This window comes from Rhipicephalus microplus, chromosome 6, assembly GCF_043290135.1.
Source record: "Rhipicephalus microplus isolate Deutch F79 chromosome 6, USDA_Rmic, whole genome shotgun sequence".
Classification (NCBI taxonomy): Eukaryota; Metazoa; Arthropoda; class Arachnida; order Ixodida; family Ixodidae; genus Rhipicephalus; species Rhipicephalus microplus.
Window position 1 is genome coordinate 183,440,297 of NC_134705.1, and position 22,487 is coordinate 183,462,783.

General features: G+C 46.0%; 2 protein-coding genes across 2 annotated transcripts; both read right to left on the minus strand.

Annotated features, from left to right (window-relative positions):
* Nucleotides 1-72: 72 nt before the first annotated feature.
* Nucleotides 73-22,067, minus strand: LOC119167035 (suppressor of cytokine signaling 5). Its single transcript, XM_037418442.2, has 5 exons — nucleotides 21,911-22,067; nucleotides 19,726-21,110; nucleotides 8,070-8,100; nucleotides 3,519-3,661; nucleotides 73-1,881 (listed from the first exon to the last, which is right to left on the minus strand). The coding sequence occupies exons 2-5, from the start codon at nucleotides 21,028-21,030 to the stop codon at nucleotides 1,828-1,830; spliced, it is 1,533 nt and encodes a 510-aa protein (XP_037274339.2). The 5' UTR covers nucleotides 21,031-21,110; nucleotides 21,911-22,067; the 3' UTR covers nucleotides 73-1,827.
* LOC119167034 (histone H2A) lies at nucleotides 9,327-10,112 on the minus strand. The gene has a single exon (XM_037418440.2). It carries the CDS (start codon nucleotides 10,046-10,048, stop codon nucleotides 9,632-9,634), a length of 417 nt encoding a protein of 138 aa, XP_037274337.1. The 5' UTR covers nucleotides 10,049-10,112; the 3' UTR covers nucleotides 9,327-9,631.
* Nucleotides 22,068-22,487: the final 420 nt, after the last annotated feature.

A 22,487-nucleotide genomic window follows, 5' to 3' on the forward strand; every position in this document is an offset into this window, starting at 1 on the left:
AGCACCGACACGACTCATTCCGGTGATGTAAGCGCCACCTAGAGAATAGGCAGGAGACAGGAACACCGCTGGTAAAAGTCCGAATCTGGTTTTATTTGGTTGTAATCACTGCCTCTCAAAATAACTTGAGCCGGCACGTATGGACATCTGGCTTCACTAGTATAGTACAACATTTTTCACAGTTATAATGCAAGAAAACAAATGGCTAGATCAGAAGCATGCAACTAAAGTTGGCACTTGCAGCATGCCCCGTCTCTTGCTGCGTGCGTCTTCAGTTTCCTCGCACTGCTTCACGTACGAGCAAATGTGTTGTGAATTCAGTGCAGTGAAACAAAGTTATAGTGCAATGGCTATTTCCAAGAATATGTGTGAATGCTTCAGGGTTTTCTGTAGCATAAGCAACAGCATGCCGGAGAAATTAGTAAGAAACTATCAGCACTCACTATATACATGTTTCACGTAGCACATTTCAACAGCAATATTCATTGATTCCCCGTAGGTTGCCCCAAGAAAGAACTGTCCCAGATGACCAGAGGTCTATCTTGATCTTATCTTGTCGGTAATACGCCACTCTCTCTGTTCATGTAAGCTGATACTGCAAGATGGTCTGATCCGTGTTTGCTCCCTCACAAGCCATGCTGTGGCTGTGACAATGACAATACTAGTTTTTTTTCAAGTAAACGCTGTCTAGTGAAGTTACTGCCAGAGGTTGCAGGGCCTGTGCACTGAAATTCAGTTGTGGTCTCGTCCGTACTTGTCATCACCTCGCTGAAAAACCTAGAGTGTGCTTCCACAACACGGTCGCTTCCTTGCAACGCCTCGCTCACAGGTGACACAATCGACTGTGACTAAGCTCAATTAAGATTGAAAGTGTCCCATGTGGCCAAGGTACAACGTGCAACATTGTCGCAAGCCTACTTCGGAGTAGTCAAAAAAGAGAGTTGGGAAACAAGCTTTTGATACACTTCCCTACTTAACTACATCCGCCACTCACAACACTTGTTACAGTAACGTTTCATTGATTTTTTTCCTTTTCAACAATCCTTATCTAACGCAATTTGAGGGCAACAAACAACAGATTGCCCCATGCTGTTACAGAACTAAAGTAACAGTTAAGTGTGCATAAACACCCAGGAAAGAAAACTGTGCAACACTGAGTGTGACGCGGTACATCTGGGCAACTTGATCTGCTAACACGAACTCAAGAGACGCACTCTGCAACTCGTGAAACAAACCTAACTCTCAGCTAAGCTTCAAAATATATTGAGCAAATTACAATAACTCGGCCTTTCTAACTCGCAAAACATAGCATTTATTGCGCCTGTGTAGCAGCAATTTCGACTGTATCAGTAGTACCGTGCGGGTCTTACACTTTTCACAACATCCACAGAAATCTTTTGACAATCTTTTCAATCACTCGACGATTCAGACTGATGTGCCACTAAGTCATATAGCGTTACGCTAGCAGTGAAATCACATGTTGCATTAAGTGACACAAGATATGTGGTATGAATTGCAGACGTTTTTCATAATTTATGCTTTCAATATAGGTGCTAAAAAAAACGTCAGGAGCTTCACCAGGTGACGTTTATCGTTGACGCAATTTAACGCTTATCAATGACCTTTAGGGAGCAAAGATTTGAGAAACACAAAAAAGAGAAACAGACTACAAAATGTTTTCCAAGTCTATGGTACAAATCATCTATAAGCAGATGTCTGCACCAAGCATCTTGATTTCCAGGCATGATGGGGACTTATTCCAATCAGTGTTCCAAGACGCTGCGATGGTCGGCGACGGGTGTGGCCTGGAGGTGCCGGTGTTGACGCTTACTCGACGTCATCTTCAACCAGTGGTGGTCCTCCAGCACTGTCTGCTAGGCGCTGCATGCCAAGGAAAGTAGGACGTACAAGTGAGAAAAAAATTTAAAACAGCTTGAACCAAATCATATAATACTGGGTCACGTCTGAGACAACTAGGACGTCCTGGTTTGGCTAGGCTTCGTAGAAATCGGCACCACGCACCGGTTGTCATGGTCTCGTTGCGCGTGGTCTCACCTAGCGAGATCGGCGTGACCTAGTCACGAGCGCACCGGGACATTCTCTCTCTCCCTAGGCAGCACACAGAAAACACAGTGTTTTTCAACCTGTCCGACATCCGCTGGGGAATCACCAACTCTAGCCTGCCCGGACGCCTAACAGCTTTATTGGGCGTGTTTACCATTGCAATGGCTATGGTTTTGTATGAAATGCCAAAGAGCGGGGCCTAGTGCTCGTGCAGGGTTGCACTACACTGTGCCACACTTGCCAGTGGCCCACATGTACAGATATTTGTCCTAGCTGTCGATACCAGGCTTAGTGGTCATTGCGACAGTGCAAGGGGCCACTTTTAAAGCTGCGCATTAAAGCTCACCATTGCCAGCTGCAACATGCTCTCAGTTCGCCCCCTTTTTTTGTATGTTCGTCGCGTGCGGGAGCCCTTTGCTGCCCGCATCCCGGGAGCGGACGTTGTACTGTGTTTGGGGTGCCACCAAAAGCAATGAAGTGTTTGTGTGTGTGTTAAACAGTTTCGCTGTGCTGCGCTGAACGCTTTGCTAGTTGAGCACGCGCGGAGCGATACACTCTATGTGTGCAGGACACGGTATACACTGCCCTGTGGCTCAGCAAGCCTAAACTCGCCGTGGTCTCAACTACAATGAGGACCGTGATTACCACAATGTACAGCAACCCACCTAACAAAGTGTTCCAAGACTGTAACAGAGCCTCATAGGCGGCTTTGCCGCAATACGAGAGTGTGATGGGGTGAAGCATATTGAAAAACGTATCTGAAGGGACCACTGCCACTTGGTCGTTGACTTCAGGAAGCTTGAATAGGAAAATTTCGGAGTGAATTTAATGGAATAATTGCACATTACTAAACAAATTACCAAGCGCTGTGAAATAACGTAGTGCAAATTTGATATCTAAATGTTGGTTCCATCCGCACTTTCACAAATGTTTCCTCTTGTGTAAATTTGGAACATATGCAGTAAACTCTCAACAAAGGGAAATCTGTTGAACTAAACTTTAAATGAAACAAGTGCCTATCGCACAATTGTCTCTACCCTTATTCATCTCTTAATAAACAGAACTCCCGTTAAACAAAACATATTTCCTTGGTCCCTTCAGGTTCCGTTTAACGAGTCTGCTGTAGAAACAGTTCTTCATAAGTTGTGCCTGAAAGGGTTGATGTTATGCCTACGATCTTCATTTCCATTGCATGCCAGGTAACATTAGAAAAAAAACTTTTTTTTTCGGTCGATACTGTAGATTTATCGCACAGTGCAGGGCCAGTGTAAAATTCCGAAGTAGAATCGACAATTTGCCAGGACCAAATCGATTCGATGCAAACTGCAGGTGACTGCAAAACAAGGGGACGCATAGTCGATGTTCCCTGATACATAGCAGTCATTACACTCAAAGTTTCGATGTCATTCTTCATTCCATGAGCCCGAATGTGTGATTGCCACGTCATCACTGACCTGCGAGACGACGGGCAGGCGCTGCAGGAGTAGGTGGAACACCTGGGGAGGCAGGGTCTGCTGCAGAACCTGCAGCAGCTGCTGGGGCTGGCCGCAGACAGCCACCGCACTGCTCAGATGCTCCACGCCGTTCTCGATGTCGCCTGCACAAAGGTGGAGGGAACACAGCACACATTGAAGACGGTGACAACTTGAAAGCGGTACCCCACCTGACATACCGTCAGTCACTTCTGCCACACTCCGAAAACGTTGAAGGGGTCATAAGGCAATTCTCAAGCTTTGCGAGAAAATACGCTAACCCTGAGCAGAACATGCAACACAGTTGTAGCGAGAGCAGTAACAGAGGCCTCTCTAGAGCTTGTTATGAACTCTTTTGGAGCAACTAATACAAGTATGCTTGCATGGTATTCGCTATGCTATAAATCATAATTTTCCACTATGCCATAAATTATAAGCACAGACACCTGTGCTCACTCTCTGCAGCATCATCATTAGCCTGACTACGCCCACAGTAGAGCAAAGGCCTCTCCCATGGTCCAGTCAACCCAGTGTTTTTGCTGTCCCGTTATATCTGTGAACTTTTTAATCTCATCAGCCCACCTAACTTTCTGTCTCTCCCTTGAGCATTTGCCTTCTCTGAGAATCCAGTCAGTTACCCTTCATGACCAGCGGTAATCCTGCCTATCCGCTACGTGCCCGGCCCATGTCTATTTCCTCTTATTGATTTCAACTGTCATATCCTTAAAGGGTCACTCACCAGGCCGCATACCAAATTTTAGTTAGACAGTGGAAGTTGTTGGGTGTCCGATGAGGAACATTTTACCACAAAAATTTTTTTGAATCGGTTCATCAATAGCGGAGAAAACAGGTTTTTTGAAGCGGCGCGAAACGACGATGAGAGGAGGCGAGCTCGCAACCCTTGCCGCTCCTCCTCGTAGCTTTCGCAAGCCAAATCTCTTCCCCACCCTCTCAGGCATCCGCCCAAGAGGTTATGTGCGCATGACGTGCCCAAACAAGTCCAACCCCCGAGCACGCGAGCGGCGTTGCTTTGTTGACCAGCGTTATTTTGTAGTCTTCTGCCTGTTTCTGCGGGATCGTATGGAAACGCTGGCTTAGACGCGGTAGAATAGATGAGCACAATGAGTGCGCGAACGAGTAGGAGCGTTCTACGGCGGTCGTCTGCTCCATGCGCTTACCGCGGGAACACGAACGCATGCGAAACGCCGACACATTAGCCCCGCATCTCCTTGCGATTCGCGGGAGAAAAATGCAATAAAGACACTCACATTCCCTTATTGCGTCTCATTATCTAGAGTTTTATTGATCTTTTTAAGCAACAAATTACATAAACTACGCATGCCATGTTAAATAATTTTCGCCATATCACGTGCTACTGTCTGCAGCGTCAGAGCAGAGTCGTCTACGTAGAGGAGAAACGTCACTGCATTGCCGTGTACGTAGGGCCATTTATACGCGCACCTCACGCCCTCATTCTCAAGGCGCGTGCCGGCAAAGGGGAGGGGGAGCAGCGTTCATTTTGAAATTTGACCCGTTTTTGCGGCGTGTAGCGTTGCAAATTTAAGCAGACGTGATCATGAACGCCTCGTCTACGCATTGGGCTTGTCAGCTCAAAATTGTCAAACATGGTGAGTGGCCCTTTAACCTTGGTTTGTTCCCTAACCCACTGTGCTCTCTTCTTGTCTCTTAAGGTTGCACCCATCATTTTCCTTTCCATCGCTCGCTGCATCGTCCTCAATTCAAGCTGAGCCCTCTTCCTAAGCCTCCAGGTTTCTACTATGCAAGATGCAGCTGTCATATACTTTCCTCTTGAGGGTCAGTGGTAGATTCCCATTCATGACTTGAGAATGCTTGCTGAATGTGATCCACCCCAGCCTTATTCTTCTAGTTGTACCACTTTCATGGTTTGGCTGTTCGTAGTACACCGGAGCAGCCACTACAATTTTTTTATTAAATGACATTTATTGTCATAATTATGTCAATAACTCAAGTGAATATGGTGTAGCAAGGTTTCATTTGAACATGCCTATACATTCCTCATTAACACTTTGATAATTACATGAGTGCTTGTCATGTTATAAATGCTATTACTAATTAATTAAACCTTATTAATGCAAAACTAGTGGTGGCTACTCCAGTCCACTAGGAACAATATGTACTAGGTTTGCTTCACGAAATGTTGGCCTTCCTTTTTGAATTCGTGCTGCATGATAGTTGGGAAACCCTGTATAGTCTAGAAACTAAAAGTAGCTAGCCTCGATTCACTTTTTTTTTTTTTAGTGGGCAACAACGCTGCGGATATGGACAGAAAAAAGACACGAGCACCAACTGTTGACTGACTCCGATTTGTGAGTCTGACACGCATGTTGTAACACGTCATCAGAGGAAAGAAGAAACTTCAAATATGTGTTTGAATAGATGGAGCCTTTGTTGCTCTTTTTTTTTTCTCTTTAATTTGGCAACAATACCCTACATGCGGTATACAAGTATCCGTCATTTCAGTAAGATTCATTTGCTGGTCAGCACCTGTGCCATCTCTTTTCTGTACCTGAACTCATGTCTCCATCCATAGTTACGTCTGTCCGAGAAAAACAACAGGTATGTATAGTTGCATACAACTTGAAGTACTAAGGCAGAAATATTGCTTCTTGTCTTGCATCAAATGAAAGACCAAGTACTCGTGAGTCTAGAAAGTGTCCTGGTAAACACGAATACACACTGAGAAACTATCACAGATTTTCAAAAGCTAGTTTCGGTTCCTACTGTATCCAGACGTCGTGACACGGCACGAGTTCCTGTCATGCGCTCACGCAATACGTCGTGATGTTTCCATGACCACTCTATTCCGTCGCTTTATTGGCGACACGCAAGCAGCTATCTCTGAAGGTTTTTTGGGGACATGCGAACAGCCATTTTGTATGTTTCGGTACCTGACGTGATCAACTACCCATACTGGCGTGCAAAGTCATCAGAACTGACACTATAGCCCAACGTCCGACTAATGTTGGCATCGGTAGGTTGGTTGCAAAACTTTATTGAGGTCCTGCAAGGCGCGCGTCAGCGCGCAGCGGGCGACTCCCACGTCGGGACCGTTAGGCCAAGCCTATCGGCCGCTCCGCGGGCCTGCTGGACGGCCCAAAGTTGGTCGGCCAGGAGGGAGCTGCGTAGGGCCGCCTCCCACCTGACCGATGTAGTGTTGGGGTTAGTGTACATTGCCTTGCACTACCAGAGCATGTGCGCCAGCGTGGATACATCCCCACATGCGGGGCAAGCGTCATTGGGAAACATGTCAGGATAAATAGCGTGAAGGGATCTCAGGTTAGGGTACGTGTCGGTGCATCGGTAGGTGTGGCAAAAAAAAAAAAAAGACTTCAATATCAAAACAAAATATAACCCTTTACTGATCGCTCAGAGCAGTCTGTATACAAGAGATTCACATGACGCAATAAACACAGGTTTAAAATAATTAAGATCGGTACCCCTTCTGGTAGGAGGAGCCTCGCCGTGACAGTGCAACAACCAATCATTTGCCTCTGTGACCAAAGAAACAGCCACACTCATTTACTTGGTGAGAATTCTCTGACCATGGGGTCACTAACCCGGAGGCTAATGACATCAATAAAGAGCACAGGCTCATTACAGTAGGCCTATGTGCAGTAGGCCTCCGAGGTGAAAATGCCACTGCCATCTTAAGTTGCACTCAACTAATAGTTACTACAGGGACCGCATGACATACATGCTGCAGTAACTAGCGCGACGGCCTGTAGTACACGAAATAACACCCGATTGTAACAGACTACATGGTTATTCAATGCAGCCTTATCGCAAATGAGACGTCGATAACGATGGTTATGACCAGTATGTGTCCCCATAAGCCAGTTTATCCCTATACAAAAAGATTAAATGTTCACAGAGAAACAAAGCGCTGCGAAATTTCGATAAGAGAGAAAACTGTGGTATGGGATGCAAAACACAAGTAGGTAACCGTGACCAAAAATTTGGCTGGGTAGGTCATGGAACATGCATGACAGAACCTGCAGCCTGTTACGGTACACAAACAGGCACCACTAGAAGGAATCTTTGGCAGTGACACAACTCTAAAGGGGCCAACTTTCTCTGAGATAAGAGAAAATCAAATGTTCAGTAGTAGTTGCAGTCATGCCAATTGGTACATGGCTAGACCCTGATAACTAGACAGGAAACACGCCCTGCCTTATCTGTGCGTAGTTTTAAGTACATCAACAGTTTCTAACCAAATACTAGAAGCTAACGTTATCGGTCGGGTAGAGGAAACGAGAACAAATGTAGCGATTACAGCTCTAGAGATAAAAGTTTCTGGCCTTGCGGTGGGCGTCGTACTCATATCGACCCACGCATAAGGTAGCAGTTTCGACAAAACCACACTTTGTAAGAAGCGCATCGTTCCGAGTTAAGTGCCTCACGGTGGAACGTGCTTATCAGCTCGGATTTTTCACAGAAATTAAGCACCACCGCACGCCCCAAATGACGCAAGCGATGCCGGGGCAATCTTACCTTGCGCCAGCAGTTCTTCGCCCATCTGTACCTCGTGGATGAAGAACTTCTGTACTGCGTCGTAGTCTTTCAGGTCCGGCAACTGCACACGCGCATAGTTACGGGTGTTACTAACTACCAAAACGAAGAAACGACACAATCCACTGCCGCGATATCTAACCTTTCCAGTGCCCCTCCGCGCTTGCTCTTTCTGTTGCTGTGCCTTGGCTCGTCCTGAAACGCGCGACAAAACAGTGTTAATTCAAACGAGCGCGATATCACACCTCGACGTTGGCATCCATGGTCAGGGCAAGCGCTATCCCACGTGCAATCCCCTACGTTCTCGCTAGGAGACAGCTGAATTAAGGTGAACATCTAGGCCTGTACAAATGGCAGTACTACAATAACGATGCCCCAGCGTTTCCATTCCTTGTAGTTGTACGGAAAAATGATTTCACTACTTACGTTCCCTCAGTTTTTGCTTGAAGAGCGGGTCGCTCCGGCGCTTTCGGTCGAAATAAATGCAGTACCCTAGGAATAGAGTGCCGCAAACTCCGGCAGCAACGCTAAGCGCAGTCTTCGACACCATAACGCTCATCTCAACCATGTGGGCTAACGTTCTTCGGTGTGGAAATTCCGAAAATCCTCGGTGCAGTCAACCCTCCGGTCGCGGCCACACACACACACCATCGGCGCAGCACGCGTTGGCGAAAGCCCTCTAGCGTTGTCTAGCGTCTGAAACGTAAAAGAACACTTCGCCGAGTTATCCGAGATTTGTCAATCGTGAAAAGAACACCGACTGTAGAACGCCGTGTGTTCAAATACGAGTAAAACGAATAGGAGAAACAAACGAGACTGAGAAGATACGTTGCTTAGGTTTTCAACTCTGAAAGGCAGTGAAAGCACATAGACGTAGAAAATGGCGCGAAGTCTTAGAGCCATATTTGTTTTTCTTTGCTGAAGACGATATTTTCATTGTGCGTTTGCAGTAAACGGAAGCAAAGCACTGTAGGAGGTTGGCTGAAAAAAAAAAAAAATTCTTTCAAACTTATGTTTTTATAGAGTGTCCTGCTGATGTTATACTCAAATACGAACAGCTACTGCTTTTATCCTTCAGCAGCCAGCCATATAAAAACAGTACTTACGTAAATTAAGTAGAACATGCAAACCTGTCATCAGCGGCAATAGTCTAATAGACTTGACACTCGTTAACACAAACCTTGCAGCGGGCATCGTTGCCGCAGGGTTCGGTAACACCGAAGTAAAAACAAAGTACAATTATAAGCGGTTCAAAGTGCTTTTATTTGTTCGGTGACCACAATTTGACAGGATTTTACAGGTAATTCACGAAGACTGCCCAAGATGACAATGGGAAGGTGTCGCACAGCACAAGGGACAAAAAAAAAATGGATGCATGAATGAGTGCCGCCAGGAAAAAAAAAAATCCGGCCTTAGGCCTAGCGACAAAGCAAACACAGACTGCACAGACTGCATTAAAAGATGGGGGCATTCGCGACGCCGCTCAGAGCGGCCGGCTAGCTAAGAGACGGCTTCACATGAGGGATGACTAAATAAAAATGTCCTCAGAACTCCTGGCTGGAGCCTTTCTTGCCGGGTTTGCCGCCGGTGCTCGTTTGTCCAGTCTTCTTGGGAAGGAGCACGGCCTGGATGTTCGGTAGGACGCCGCCTTGGGAGATGGTCACGCCGGAGAGGAGTTTGTTGAGCTCCTCATCGTTGCGGATGGCAAGCTGAAGGTGACGCGGGATGATGCGGGTCTTCTTGTTGTCACGCGCTGCGTTTCCCGCCAATTCGAGCACCTCGGCTGCAAGGTACTCCAGGACGGCTGCGAGGTAGACTGGCGCGCCGGCACCAACGCGCTCGCTGTAGTTCCCCTTCCTTAGAAGCCGATGAATACGGCCCACGGGAAACTGGAGACCGGCCCGAGAGGAACGGGACTTGCCCTTCGTCTTCGCCTTCCCGCCCTTGCCGCGTCCAGACATTGCTTACTAGTTTGACAGCTCACTCGAACGCGAACCAAGAAGACCAACGGTGCTGTATATGCGCCTCCGCGCCAAAAGCAACGGCTTATATAGCGATCAAAAATATAAAAAAAAGCCGGAAAAGACAAACGCAGTTGCCAGACTAAAAAAGAATTGTCACTATCAGAATTTGACGGCGCATTATCAGTGCTTATGTAATGCGCAATATTATATTTAAAAAAAACCTAACACAATCAACAAATTAGCTTCATGCTTTTGAAGTAACTTTTTTTTACAAAACTGAGTTTCACTTTGTTGAATGACCATCATCATCATTTTTAAATTACAAGTCTCAAAGGCGATGTTTTATGACATTGCAGACGTGATTGCAGGCACTAATATCCGCTGCATTCGTCTTGTTTTCACGACCAACAAAGCTGGGCAAGACGGAGTTCTGCTGTCCTATGCAGTATTTGCTTCCGCGCCATCCTTGCAAAGATAAATACGGCGAAAATTTTTCTGAACAAGAAAGTTTACAAGGGATATCGCGCCGGTCTGGGCTGATTGACAGGTCACGCTATCTTCAGGTGTCTGGAAAGTGTTAAACATGTATCACTGGTCCATGCTAATGCTTTGTTGTACTTACACATAGATGCGCTTACATTACTCGCCATGAGGCAACACGATCCAACTAGCCCAAGCTGCCACACTTCCATCTTCAGCCTGTGCTCAGATTCGGGTGCATGTTGAAGAACCCCAGCTGGTCGAAATTTACGGAGTCCTCCGCTACGGCGTCTCTCATAATCATGTGGTGGTTTTGGAGCGTTAAACCCCGCATATCTATCCATCGATCTTTAGGCGTTTAGGACCAAGAAGGTTCTATACTTGTTTAGGATGATATGGGGCACTGATTTGCTGCATTATGCAATGTCCTGAAAAGAACACACCGAAACTCACTCCATTGATCTGCCAGAGACAACAGAAAACTCTCATTGAGTGTGCACAGATTGTTAAAAATACATAAATTGTTAACTGGAAAGCCTTCAGGGCAATGTAAAGAGAGGCTGGTGCTGTTCACATTAGTATGTGTGTTCCTCTTTTCTGCGGACTCGAAGGCGATGCGACTTCTGATGCTTAGACCGAGTCGACTGTGAGTGATACAATCCAATTTACACCTAATTTCTTTATATTCACATGAAAAGTGCTCTACACTGCCGTACAGCTTTTCTTGGTAATTCAGCAAAAGGTACACACACAAATCACACGTATCCAACCGCCAATGAATGTAGTCCCACGATTGTGTCCTTATATATTTTCTTCGTGATATATGAAAAATACGGCCTTCAATTTTTGCATGTAGCTGTTTGAGTGGACGTAGCCCACACCAGTAAGATATTCGCATTTGTTTTTACTTATACATTGTCCTTTCGCATTTGTGCATGTATGAGAAAGCAGCGCCTGTTACGGGTATCTTGAACACCAAGCGGGGTCTGCGTCGATATGAAACACTGCGTGCACGCAGCCATCATTTTGCATAGAAGTGCGAAAAGCATGCCATACTGAACTACAGTAGCACATATGCAGAAGCCCCGCTCTCGTAGCTTTCCCTTCATTGCCAAGAGAAGTTGTCCGCGAGTATAGTGCCTTTCCTTTCTAACACACATTGATGACATCGCCGGTTGACAGGCGGCGATAGCTAGAAGACGTTTGTTTCTTGGATTTCCAGTGCAATTGTATCAGGATATGCAGTGGTATAAAAGAAAGTTCCATATTTTAAAACATTGTAACAGAGGATTTCAAGTGTTGTTCGTTGTCGTGTCACTAGTAGCGACTTCGAATGCCAGCTATGTCCAAAAATGGCACTCCTTTTTCTGCCTAACAAAACTATTTAAATAGAGTCTTTGCATGGCAGCTATGTATAGTTCCAAAAATGGCACTCTTTTTTTCTGCCTAGCATAGCAAATGACAACTGTAAGAACAAAACAAAAAGAGATAGGGAGAAATGCAGTGAACTTGAAATGAAACAATGGCAGACGTTTCAACTTTCACGGGCAATGATGGGCAATAATGTTTCAAAGGTCACATTTAAAAAAGCAACATTGCATTTTAAACATTCCTCGAGAGGGTAAAATGCTAAAAAGCGCGAAGACTTTGAAAGAACACGGGCAAAAGGGCTATAGCCTCCATTTTCTGTAGCACTTCGCCACCAGTACCTACAACACGCCCAGTTGGTAGCATAGAACATCGTTTCAACTCAACTTCAAACAAAGCTGCCACTTACCTCATCAACTAGGGCATATAAAAAGTCTGAAGAACGTGCCATTTGGCAAAGCCATTGTATTAGAGTAACACCCAACCATCAAAACCTTTACCAAGTTGTTACACCCACACACATTGTGCATACAGGAGAATGCGGTGGGTTAAGAGATACATTGTGGTAGAGCAATTAAACCCAAGTTTAAGCATGTGGGGTTTCTGAGGCACAGGCATGGCAAGAGAAGCTTCTTGCATTCGTCCGTCGTGGGAATGCCAGCCACTGTTGTCGCGGATCGAAACCGCGACCTGCCACACGCAGGCACAATGCCGCTACTGGTCGTGCAGGCGTTTCGAAAGAGAAAGAATGTGGCATCTTCCAACTTTATTATTTTTCTTTTCACAGTCATGAATAATTAACAAATGTGAGCAGTGAAATACATGTAGGGAAACAATTCACGCACACTGGACAGGGTGCTAAGGACATTACTTACACTATGTACACGGGGTAAAAAAAGGGTATTCTGACGCACGGAATAATGTACAAGACGCAACGGGACAATAAATAACAAGCGTTACAAAGACAAACTCTTGTTCATGTTGTTTACATCTGTGGCTCCGTGGAACTGCATGAAACTGTATATGCATATTTTTTGCCAAAGTAATCAATACTTTCATACAGCTAAAAAAACAATTTCTACGGTCTCCTAACGGACCGGGTATCAAAAGCATTTTTGTTTCTGTTTTGTACTCGGCACGTAGCCAGAACACGGCTCCCCACCAGAACAGTTTCCTCCACTTCATGCTGTGCCAACTTACATTCCACAAAACTTCCACAAGCAGAACACAGACACATTCGATAAACAATAAAATAAAACAAGCACATCGCTAATCTTGTTTAATCATATACACGGTAACCAAATAGTTGAGCTAGTGACAACTCTTCAGATACAGACATTCGTGAGCAAAGTGTGTCAGTGCAAGTTCTCATACCACCAATTAAAATAAAACATAAAAACTCTGGTAAATACTTGCGCATGTTACAGAGCTCTGAGCAAATGGTCTGTACCGACAGCAGGTCCTCAATCTATTGTCAATCTTATTCCCAATCTTAAAAGCATTGCTGAAGAAAAAGGAATGGATTGAGCAGTATTAACGTGAAATGTGGTTCTACAATATCAAAGTTGATGCTTCTGCGAGATAGGGGCCTGGCAAGTTCGAATAGATGCATAAACGAGAGGAGGGTGGCAACACTTGCTTCGACATTCGCCCCCTTCCTGCAATGATGTAATGAATCTCGACGGCATTATAAAGTGCCTAATTGGTTGTTCACAAGTAAAAACCCGCTAAGTTGCATTTTAAATGAACAAGAGACCGAACTTAACTCATTGTGGCTGCTTCCTCGTAAACTGGGAATGCTGTCGGGAATTTCAAAGCTCCCAGAACTTCGTAACTCGTGACATGACAAAGACGTATTGAAATTTCAGAATCATAAGCTTCTTCTTTCTACATTTTCTCTTGCAACAAATCTCTTCATGCTGAAGTACGGGGATCATTACAGTCACTGCGTTGCGATTGCCGTTTCCACCGCTAGAAAGCCATTCGCACAACTGCAAACGGTTTTAGAGCCGTGCAAACTACCTTTCACGGTCTAAGTTGTTTTTAAAATTCGCCAGACTGAGACCGATTCCGGCTCTTCTCTTCAACGCTTTCTCTTAGAGCCACATGCTTCCAAGTAGACAAGCATTCACGTGCAATACCAGTGCAATCCACCTAGCAGACAGCCGCAGTCGTCGCTATGGCAGGAAATGTTTAGTGTATAACGTGGAGGCAGAAGATAGCCACACTGGCTAGCTCTTGCTACACATTTAGGTTTCTCACCGAGTGTAGCTTCCGTCCTCCCCTGTAAGAAGTGTAATACAAAACAAGGCAAAATAACGCGTATTTTCACCTGTTACGCATCTTCGCTAGAAATAGGATCTTCACCACGTTAACACAAAAGAAAGCTTCGTCAGAATGGTCGCACCCCAGGTTTAATTTAATCAAAGCACTATTTTTATCTAAATGCCCCTCCCCCCCTAAGCAGGAATGCATAGCAACCTCCTCAATTTGTGCAGAACTTTTTTTCTTTAAGCAGCCCTGCAACACCTTTAACAACTGTTTAAGAAAAATGGTCTTATTAATCGTCTCCGCTGCCTCTCGAAACTCCAACCACAGTATTTTACCACATACGTCAAGTGTACGTGCAGTTCATGCTATCAGTGAATACTTGTCTTGCTCAGTTGATCCCACCTGCTGTATAGTTTCCCCACGGGAAAGAGAGCAATTTTTCGTTGTATATGACACAAAACTGTAAATTCATCGCTGCATGCAGTACAATAATATTTGGCTCGCACATTCACAGGAGCCTTGACTGCAGACTGGAATACGTTTTGAGACTACTTTTGAAAAAATTAAAGTTCCCGGGGCCCTTCTTGGAAAACTTGTGCTCACTAACCCTTTGATGTGATGAACAAAAGAGTGCATTACATATCCATCACCCAACAAGACAATGAATGCTTCCAATCAGAAACTTGAGGATAAGCAAGAGGTGTAAGAAAATGCATCTGCCTAATTTGTCGAGAAATATGTTTGCCACACAAACTCATCAGTGCGACTCGGTCGTTAAGTGTAATTTGGCAAACAAACAGCCCCCACTACTACTCTGATTGGAACAGTGTATAGACCAATAATTTCCTCTGGAATTCCGTTTCTGCCAGTCCAGAAAATTTTTAGGCAGTTCCCATGCTACTTGAAGTGGACAGCAGCAAAATGCGACAACATTCAAACTTCTTTTTAAAACTCTATTTCCTTACATTTAATAAAGCAGACGCTGCACCTCAATGAAAACAAGAATGGACAAAGTGCACCAGCCAGTACAATTCACCGAAAATGGAGTCCAAAACTGACTCTGGGACCTATCTCCTCTTTTATGTTCGGATACTCAAATAATGGCTCCATATATATCTAGTAACTAACTTCAATTCTCATGATGGATAGCTTTGCACAAACAGAGTCAAACTGTCTTCACAGCACAGTTGAGCATCCACCAATGATTTTTTTGACAATATATATATTTATATAACTTGTTCTGAATGAGATGCCATTTGAACACCTATTTTACAAACAAGAAGGAGCCTGCAAAAGTATGATAAGAACAGGGCATGTAGCCAAGGTTCTATTCCAAGGGAGTGGGGAGGAAGTTGTACACATTTGTGAGGTTGTATAACATATACCCAGCTCCCTGGCCACTGCGATAATAAATCATAAAAACTGTGCGGCTATACTCCACTTTACATGTAGCATTGAACGCTGTGAAGGCAAGGGGGGCTTTTATCACTGGTTCCACCTACGTCAAGAAGCGGTGCTTTAAGTAAGTAAATTTGTCTGGACAGGTGTGCGATTCATATGTAGGCCTGTGCTATGCAAATCAATGTGTAATTAAGTCTCATATGCTGGTAATTACGCTGTAATTACTCAATTATAGCTTATCCACCGTCAAAACAAGCAAGAATTTCTGCGATAAGCACCAAGGACGAGTAATTTGGGGGGGGGGGTCATTAGAGGCACGCTCTACCAGGGGGTTTTCGAATCATCTTGGGTTTCTTCAACATGAACCTGTATCAAGCACATGGATGCGGCCGAATTTCGCCCCCGTTAAGATGCAGCTGCCGCCAATGGAACTCACGTCCTCAGACTTAGCAGCACTACAGATTACCCCCTGAAGAAGGACGGTGCATAACGCATCATTTGCACTCTTCACTTCACTTCACTTCACTTTTATTTCCTTAAAGACCCCCTGTAGGGGTATTACATAAGGGGTGGTGCATAACAAAAAAAAAAAAAAAAAGAGAACTATACAACGGTGTTTTTAATGGCTTCTGCAAACATAGATGGGTTAGTGATGGCACAGGTGGCGTGAGGAAGGCCATTCCAGTCTTTTGCTGCTCTTACGAAAAAGGAGGCTTGGAATACAGTGGTCCGGGTACGTGGTAATGCGACTTGTAACGGATGACCAGTGCGATGGGATATGTGCGGAGGGGGCGTGATGTACGGTGGATGATTCAGTAAACTGAAATAAAACATATGAAAAAGAGAGAGGGTGGCACACCGTCGGCGTGAAGCAAGGGTTTCTAGACCTGATTCCGCCTTTAGAGATGAGATGCTGATATCGTATGAATATGCAGAATGAATGAACCTGGTAGCCCGATTTTGAAGTGATTCGAGTTCACTTATGATGTATGATTGATGAGGGCTCCAGATGGAAGATGCATACTCGAGTTTGGACCTGATAAATGATTTGTATGCAAGCGTCTTGACGTGAGGCGGAGTATGGCGTAAGTGTCGTCTGAGAAACCCGAGTGATTTATTAGCAGACGAGATGATGTTAGTAGTGTGATGACGCCAAGACAGGTCATGAGCCAAGGTGATGCCGAGGTATTTGAATGATTGAACTGATTGTATGGGAACATTAGTAATGGAATAGGTAAACTCAAAAGGGTTACGGTGGCGAGAAAAAGAAACGAGCTTACATTTATTAGGATTTAAGTTCATTAACCAACGATCACACCATGTTTGTATGTTGTTAAGATCATGCTGAATTAGTGTTTGGTCATGAATGTTGGTTACTGATCGGTAGATTACGCAGTCATCGGCAAACATACGAAAGTTACATGATACATGCAATGGTAGGTCGTTAATGTAAATTAGAAAGAGTAGAGGCCCTAAGACAGACCCTTGCGGGACACCTGAGGTTACAGGTAGTCGGTTAGATGAGTGATTATTAACAAACACAAATTGGGAACGATTAGTCAGGAAAGATGTTATCCATGCAAGTACATTAGGATCTAGATTTAACAGAGATAATTTAAGAATTAGGCGTTTGTGAGGGACAGTGTCAAATGCTTTGGCGAAATCCAGGAAAAGAGCATCGGTCTGAATGTTGCAGTCAAGGTTAGAATGTAAGTCGTGAATGAAAATGGCCAGCTGCGTTTCACAAGAATAACCCCTTCGGAACCCGTGTTGAGAAGGATGAAAAAAGTGCATTGAGTCCAAGAAGTTGATGATATGGGAGTAGATGACATGTTCCATGATTTTGCAGGGGATACTTGTTAAGGATATGGGACGGTAATTTAGTGGAGAATCTCTGTTACCTGATTTGTAGACTGGAACGATCAGGACGAAGCGCGTTGCCTAGGAAAAGCGCAAACACGCTGCGAGCAATATTCAATTCGATGCAAACTCGCGCAGAAAAAGTCATAGTCGTAGAACACGAAGTATTTCATCCTGTAGAAAATTTTCCAGATTCGAGCAGTGCGCTGTAAAATGCTCCGAGAAAGATCCGCAAGGCTGCGAAACTTGCGTAGTGTCTGCAACACCACCTGCTACATATGAAGCGGAGTATGCACAGCTACAGGCACCACTAATTTCATAAATATTTAAAAATACGAGCGCGTGGTCACCGTGTTGTCTCCAGAATTAACGCATTTCCAACCATACACACACGCTCAAACTGTGAAAATAAAATCCATTAAAAAAATTGACATGCATTCTATGAGTCTTCAGACAGAAAAGTCCTGTCGAAGTGCTGCCACCATTAGCAATTTTTTGAAGTTCCAGTCTCTCATACAGAGCCCACAATGCCATCCATGGCACGGGGCTAGGTGTGTTACAATTGGCCAAAAATACAAAGATGTCCTACTGTACCACAAAAAGAGCAATGCAACCAAGTAGACAACCACAATTTGGGATGCTATTTTGTAGAACTGCCTTTTCGGACGCTAATGAATTAAATTTCTTCATCAGCAGTCCAAGCAACGGTTTGCCGATGTTATCACCGAAATCAACTTGTCGGCCTCGAGTTGTACACAGTAAATCTAGCGTGAAACTCAGTAGAAAGGCATTTCTACAAAAGGGCAGCCCTGAGCACATCAGCATTTGATTTACCATGGACACTTCCAAGAAAAAAGCACAACAAATGCACCAACATCACCGGACCAAAGTGCACCAACAACACCGGAATTTTTATGTTTAACACACAAACAAGAAAAAGTGAATAAACCAATATGGATATGTCAACAGTTACCAAAATTCAATTTTTCAGAAAAAGCTCTGAGCATGATATTTGGAACATCAGCACTGAAGTTAAAACACCAACAGTGCTGTACCTGATGCGCACCGGAAATTTTCAGAACCTTGCCAAAATGTGATTAAACGGCGGCAAAAATAGAACCTCCTCCACATAATGACAGTGCTAAAATACATATATCCACCTTTGCTTGCTTTCCCTTTTCTTCAAACATACTTCACGCAAAACAAATTTCACAGGTGCGATTCATATACAATGTTTCTAAAAAGAACTACATGTCGTTAAACTCCATTTGTTTTTTCATTTCGAGTTTGCTGCTTTGAACTGTAATCTTGGCAGCTGCAACTGTGGACAAGGCACCTGCGGAGAATGTAAAATATTGTTCGATAGCTCGTACATACACCCAAAAAAGGATTTGAACGAGCCGTTGCATGGTAACAGATCTTCCAAACGTGCAGTCCCGTTGTGCGAGCCAAGTGCTTACCAACTCGGCAAATTCTGGCTAAAGGGAACGGCGCAAAACATGGCAGACAAGTGCAATTTTGTCCCCCTGCCTTGTCTATGGTTCTGTCAATTCTCACCCCTCTTCCTATAGTCTAATAAACAGAGCCTGTCCGAAAGGTAGCGAGACCGGTTCTGGTTAAAAAAAAAATGACTGCTTCTATCGGTAGATATTACTTAAATACTTCAATGTATTTTCCTTGGGCAATGACACACAGATTACAACACCTTTCCGACGTTACTGTATCAGGGCTGTATGTCATCCATGGCGTGATCATGGCAGACTACTTCTTGCTTCCTAAGCTACAAGAGAAGCCAGAAATGTCGCAGTTCTTACAATGTGCTCACCATCCAACAGTTTGTCATAGTCTTTGAATAAGGTCACGGCTGTCAACTTTCAGAAAACCTTTGCAGCATCGGAATCTCACTGTAATTGGTGTATCGACACCCAATGAAACCATTTCGAAGAATTTAAATATTACGTAGTAATCGGACCAATAATTCTTTTTACCAGACCCAGTCTTATTACCTCATGGACAGACCCTGTATGCCTTTGTCAACCGCCCCAAGATGCTAACCTTCTAAAGGTCACTTCTATGCAAAGTTTGTATCTTCGAAGCAACTACTGTCAACTGCAAACAGCGACTGGCTGAACCTAACTAGTACAACTTGGTCCTGACCTTCCAAAAGGGCAGTTGAACGAAGTCGTAGGTAATTGGGGACGTCAACCGACGTCCGGGTTGATGTGGCAGCCATTGAGTGCGGAGGCACCGAGCAGCCCATACCCACGGCTGGTGCCTGGCCCATAGTCCTGCACCGTAGTGCCCCCATCCTCAATCTGGCGCACACGCACCCGCTGCTTGTAGTGATACTCGCGCAGGTAGCTCTTGAGGCTACGTGGCAGGGGCAGCTTTGCGGCACTGTCGTACGCAATGCAGGAGCAGATTACCGCACGTGCCAAGTGCTGCAGAGGGAAGACGAAAGTCCGGTGCAGGGGCCGCGTGAGCATGGGCTCGAAGTACATGCAGCACGACGGGTCCTTGTAGTGCTCGACGAGCCCGCACACAGTGCGCGACGAGAACACCCCGGGGTCGTGCGAGTCGAAGCTGAACCGATGGTTCCACTGCTCGACGCGGGCATGCAGCGAGCGCCCGTACCTCCGGAAGCTCACCGAGAACAGGTACTCTTCCTGGGCCGAGTCGCGGAGCAGGAAGGTGCCCTCGGGCTTGTTCTCCAGCAGCCGCTCGGCCTCGTACCGGTCCATCTTGCCCCAGTAGAAGCTGCACGAGGTGATGCCGAGCAAGTCGGGAACCAGGCAGTGCATGTAGTCGACCTGGGTGTGGACCTGCGGGGCCACGTCCCATATCTGGCTCAGGACCTCCCACGGCAGGGACAGGCTCTCGGGGTTGCCGCCGGCAAAGCCGAGTTGGTTGCGGAGAGCGAGGGCAAGTTCGGGAAGCTGTTGTTGAAGAGGCTGCGGCGAGGGCACCGCGGCGGCCCTCGGCTGTTCTTCGGAGGAGGAAGACGAGGTCGAGGGTCGGCCGTCGCTACGGAAACCTGGGGGAGGGTCGACTCCCTCTTCGATTTCGCGGGCCCGCTCCTTGCGAGCCCGCTCGTCCCAGTCGTCCACCTGATACTCGTCGCCCCGGTACTTGCCGTCCGGGTTGCAGGCGAACTTGCCGTGACTGCGGGGCGGCGTCACTCTCAACGCGGCCTCGGCGTCGACGCTTCGTTCCTCCGTCCGGCGGTACCCGGTGCAGATGCATATGGGACAGCCCGTCGGGTGATCGCTAGCGACGGGATCAGCGGCTGCAGACGCCGTGCGCCGCGATCTACACCCGAGCTTGAAACCCCAACCACCCTTCCGCGCCGGCTTGCAATCGCGGGACGACGAAGGCTGTTCCTTGGTAGCGGTCACGGTGCCAGCCGGTGACGACGTCGCGTTCTTGCTTCGACGTCGACCGAACGTCAGGGTCCTCAACTTCTGTCGCACTCCAGCGGGCGTCTTCTCTTCGGTCTGCGTCGCCGCCGAGGCGCTGGAACCCTCGGCGTCGCCGTGCTGTCCGCAGTCGCCCTCCGGACATCGGGCGCCGTCCGCCGGGTCGGTATCCGAGCTGGACATGTTTGGCTCCCGGTCTAGACGGACATTGCTAGCCACACGTTCCCGCTGCCGACGGAAACGCGCCTCACAAGCTCCGTCATCTGAAACGGTAGAAGGAGAGGCCCCGACGGAACGCCTATCAGAACGCGATAGCAGCGCGTACGTACGCGATCGCGTCGAGATTCGTCAGCGGCTCGAGTTCCTGCTTCGAGCGATTCAATCGCGCGCAGCGTACTCTTTCTGCACCTACACCTACAGAACGAGAACAAAAGGCTGGCCAAGCACAACGCGCTGTCCGTGCGTGTACAGTGTTAATACACTGTAGTACGTGTGTCGCATGGCGCCTTCCATTCACGACCAGGAAACAACAAAAAGAAAAACCAAAACCAAACATACGCGTAAACGAGGCTTAGCGAGCCTCGTTTACACGGGCGAAATTCTCGGGAGATAAACGCGAGACGAAAGCAGTTTCGACGTAACAGACGCACGGCTATTGTGCATCCGGGTGCCTTCGTGCGACACGAAAGCGTGAAACAAAACGCACGCGAATTTGTGTAGAGCCCTGCCTGCAACTCCGCGACCTACGCTTCCTGAAACGAAGATCGATAGCGCCAATGTGCGATCGTATTATCCTCCGAAGAAACCGCAAAACTGGGTCACATGCGCTGCGAAAGCTTACGCTACGCTACATCGGTAAAACGTTCAGCGTATTCAAACCTTCGTTAACTGCTCGTAACTATCCTAAAACGGGTCGAGTTTATCGCGAACAGTTTCACTTTCCTCCTTCTTAACTGCAGAGTGTTTCGCGAACAGGAATGAGCGCGGTCAACACAGAAACGCCTAGTCAATGCGATGTCGCGAGAATTCGCAAATTTTCGTTCTAAAAGGGCTGCGTACTCACGTTGACAAAACCGATGTGGCCCTCATGAACACACAAAACGGTAAACAATACCAAACAAACACAAGGCCAACCAAAACGACTACGGCGAGAAAATGATCGCACACAGGAAACAGCTCTTGTATTTTTGTTTCGCTTTACGCGTGACGTCACGGCTAACGTGCACGCAAATAAAATAAATAACAAAAGGCATCGCATGCGCTTGCAGCACTTTAAGCGGCCATTAATCACACTACAGAAAGGGTTTTTTTATGTGCGTGTATTCAAATCTCACAACGTTTTGGGCTTGAAGTTTTTTTTCATTACAAATATTTAAAAAAAGACAACTAAGTAGTCAAGTAGTCTTTGACGTAAATTTTATTTTATACTAGGCAGCTACTACGTCATGTGGCCGCTTCTATCGTTCACTAGGTGACAAAAAATGGCCTTTGAGATCAGTTAAAGTGAAAATAAGAGACCTTGTGGATACTTACCCAGGTATTACGTCGAACGACATATCTTACGTACACAGTACACTGTACTGATTAAAATTTTGAGATGCGTACGAGACGGTACCAAGCTTTCTGTTTTGGTGTGAGTT

Excerpts from the sequence above, each read along its gene's own strand:
- LOC119167035 (XM_037418442.2), bottom strand. The coding sequence starts at position 21,030 with ATGTCCAGCTCGGATACCGACCCGGCGGACGGCGCCCGATGTCCGGAG. Across the intron at positions 3,662-8,069 it reads CGAAGAACTGCTGGCGCAAG|GCGACATCGAGAACGGCGTG; the intron begins GTAAGATTGCCC and ends ACCTTTGTGCAG. Across the intron at positions 1,882-3,518 it reads GCCTGCCCGTCGTCTCGCAG|CGCCTAGCAGACAGTGCTGG; the intron begins GTCAGTGATGAC and ends CTTGGCATGCAG.
- LOC119167034 (XM_037418440.2), bottom strand. The coding sequence starts at position 10,048 with ATGTCTGGACGCGGCAAGGGCGGGAAGGCGAAGACGAAGGGCAAGTCC.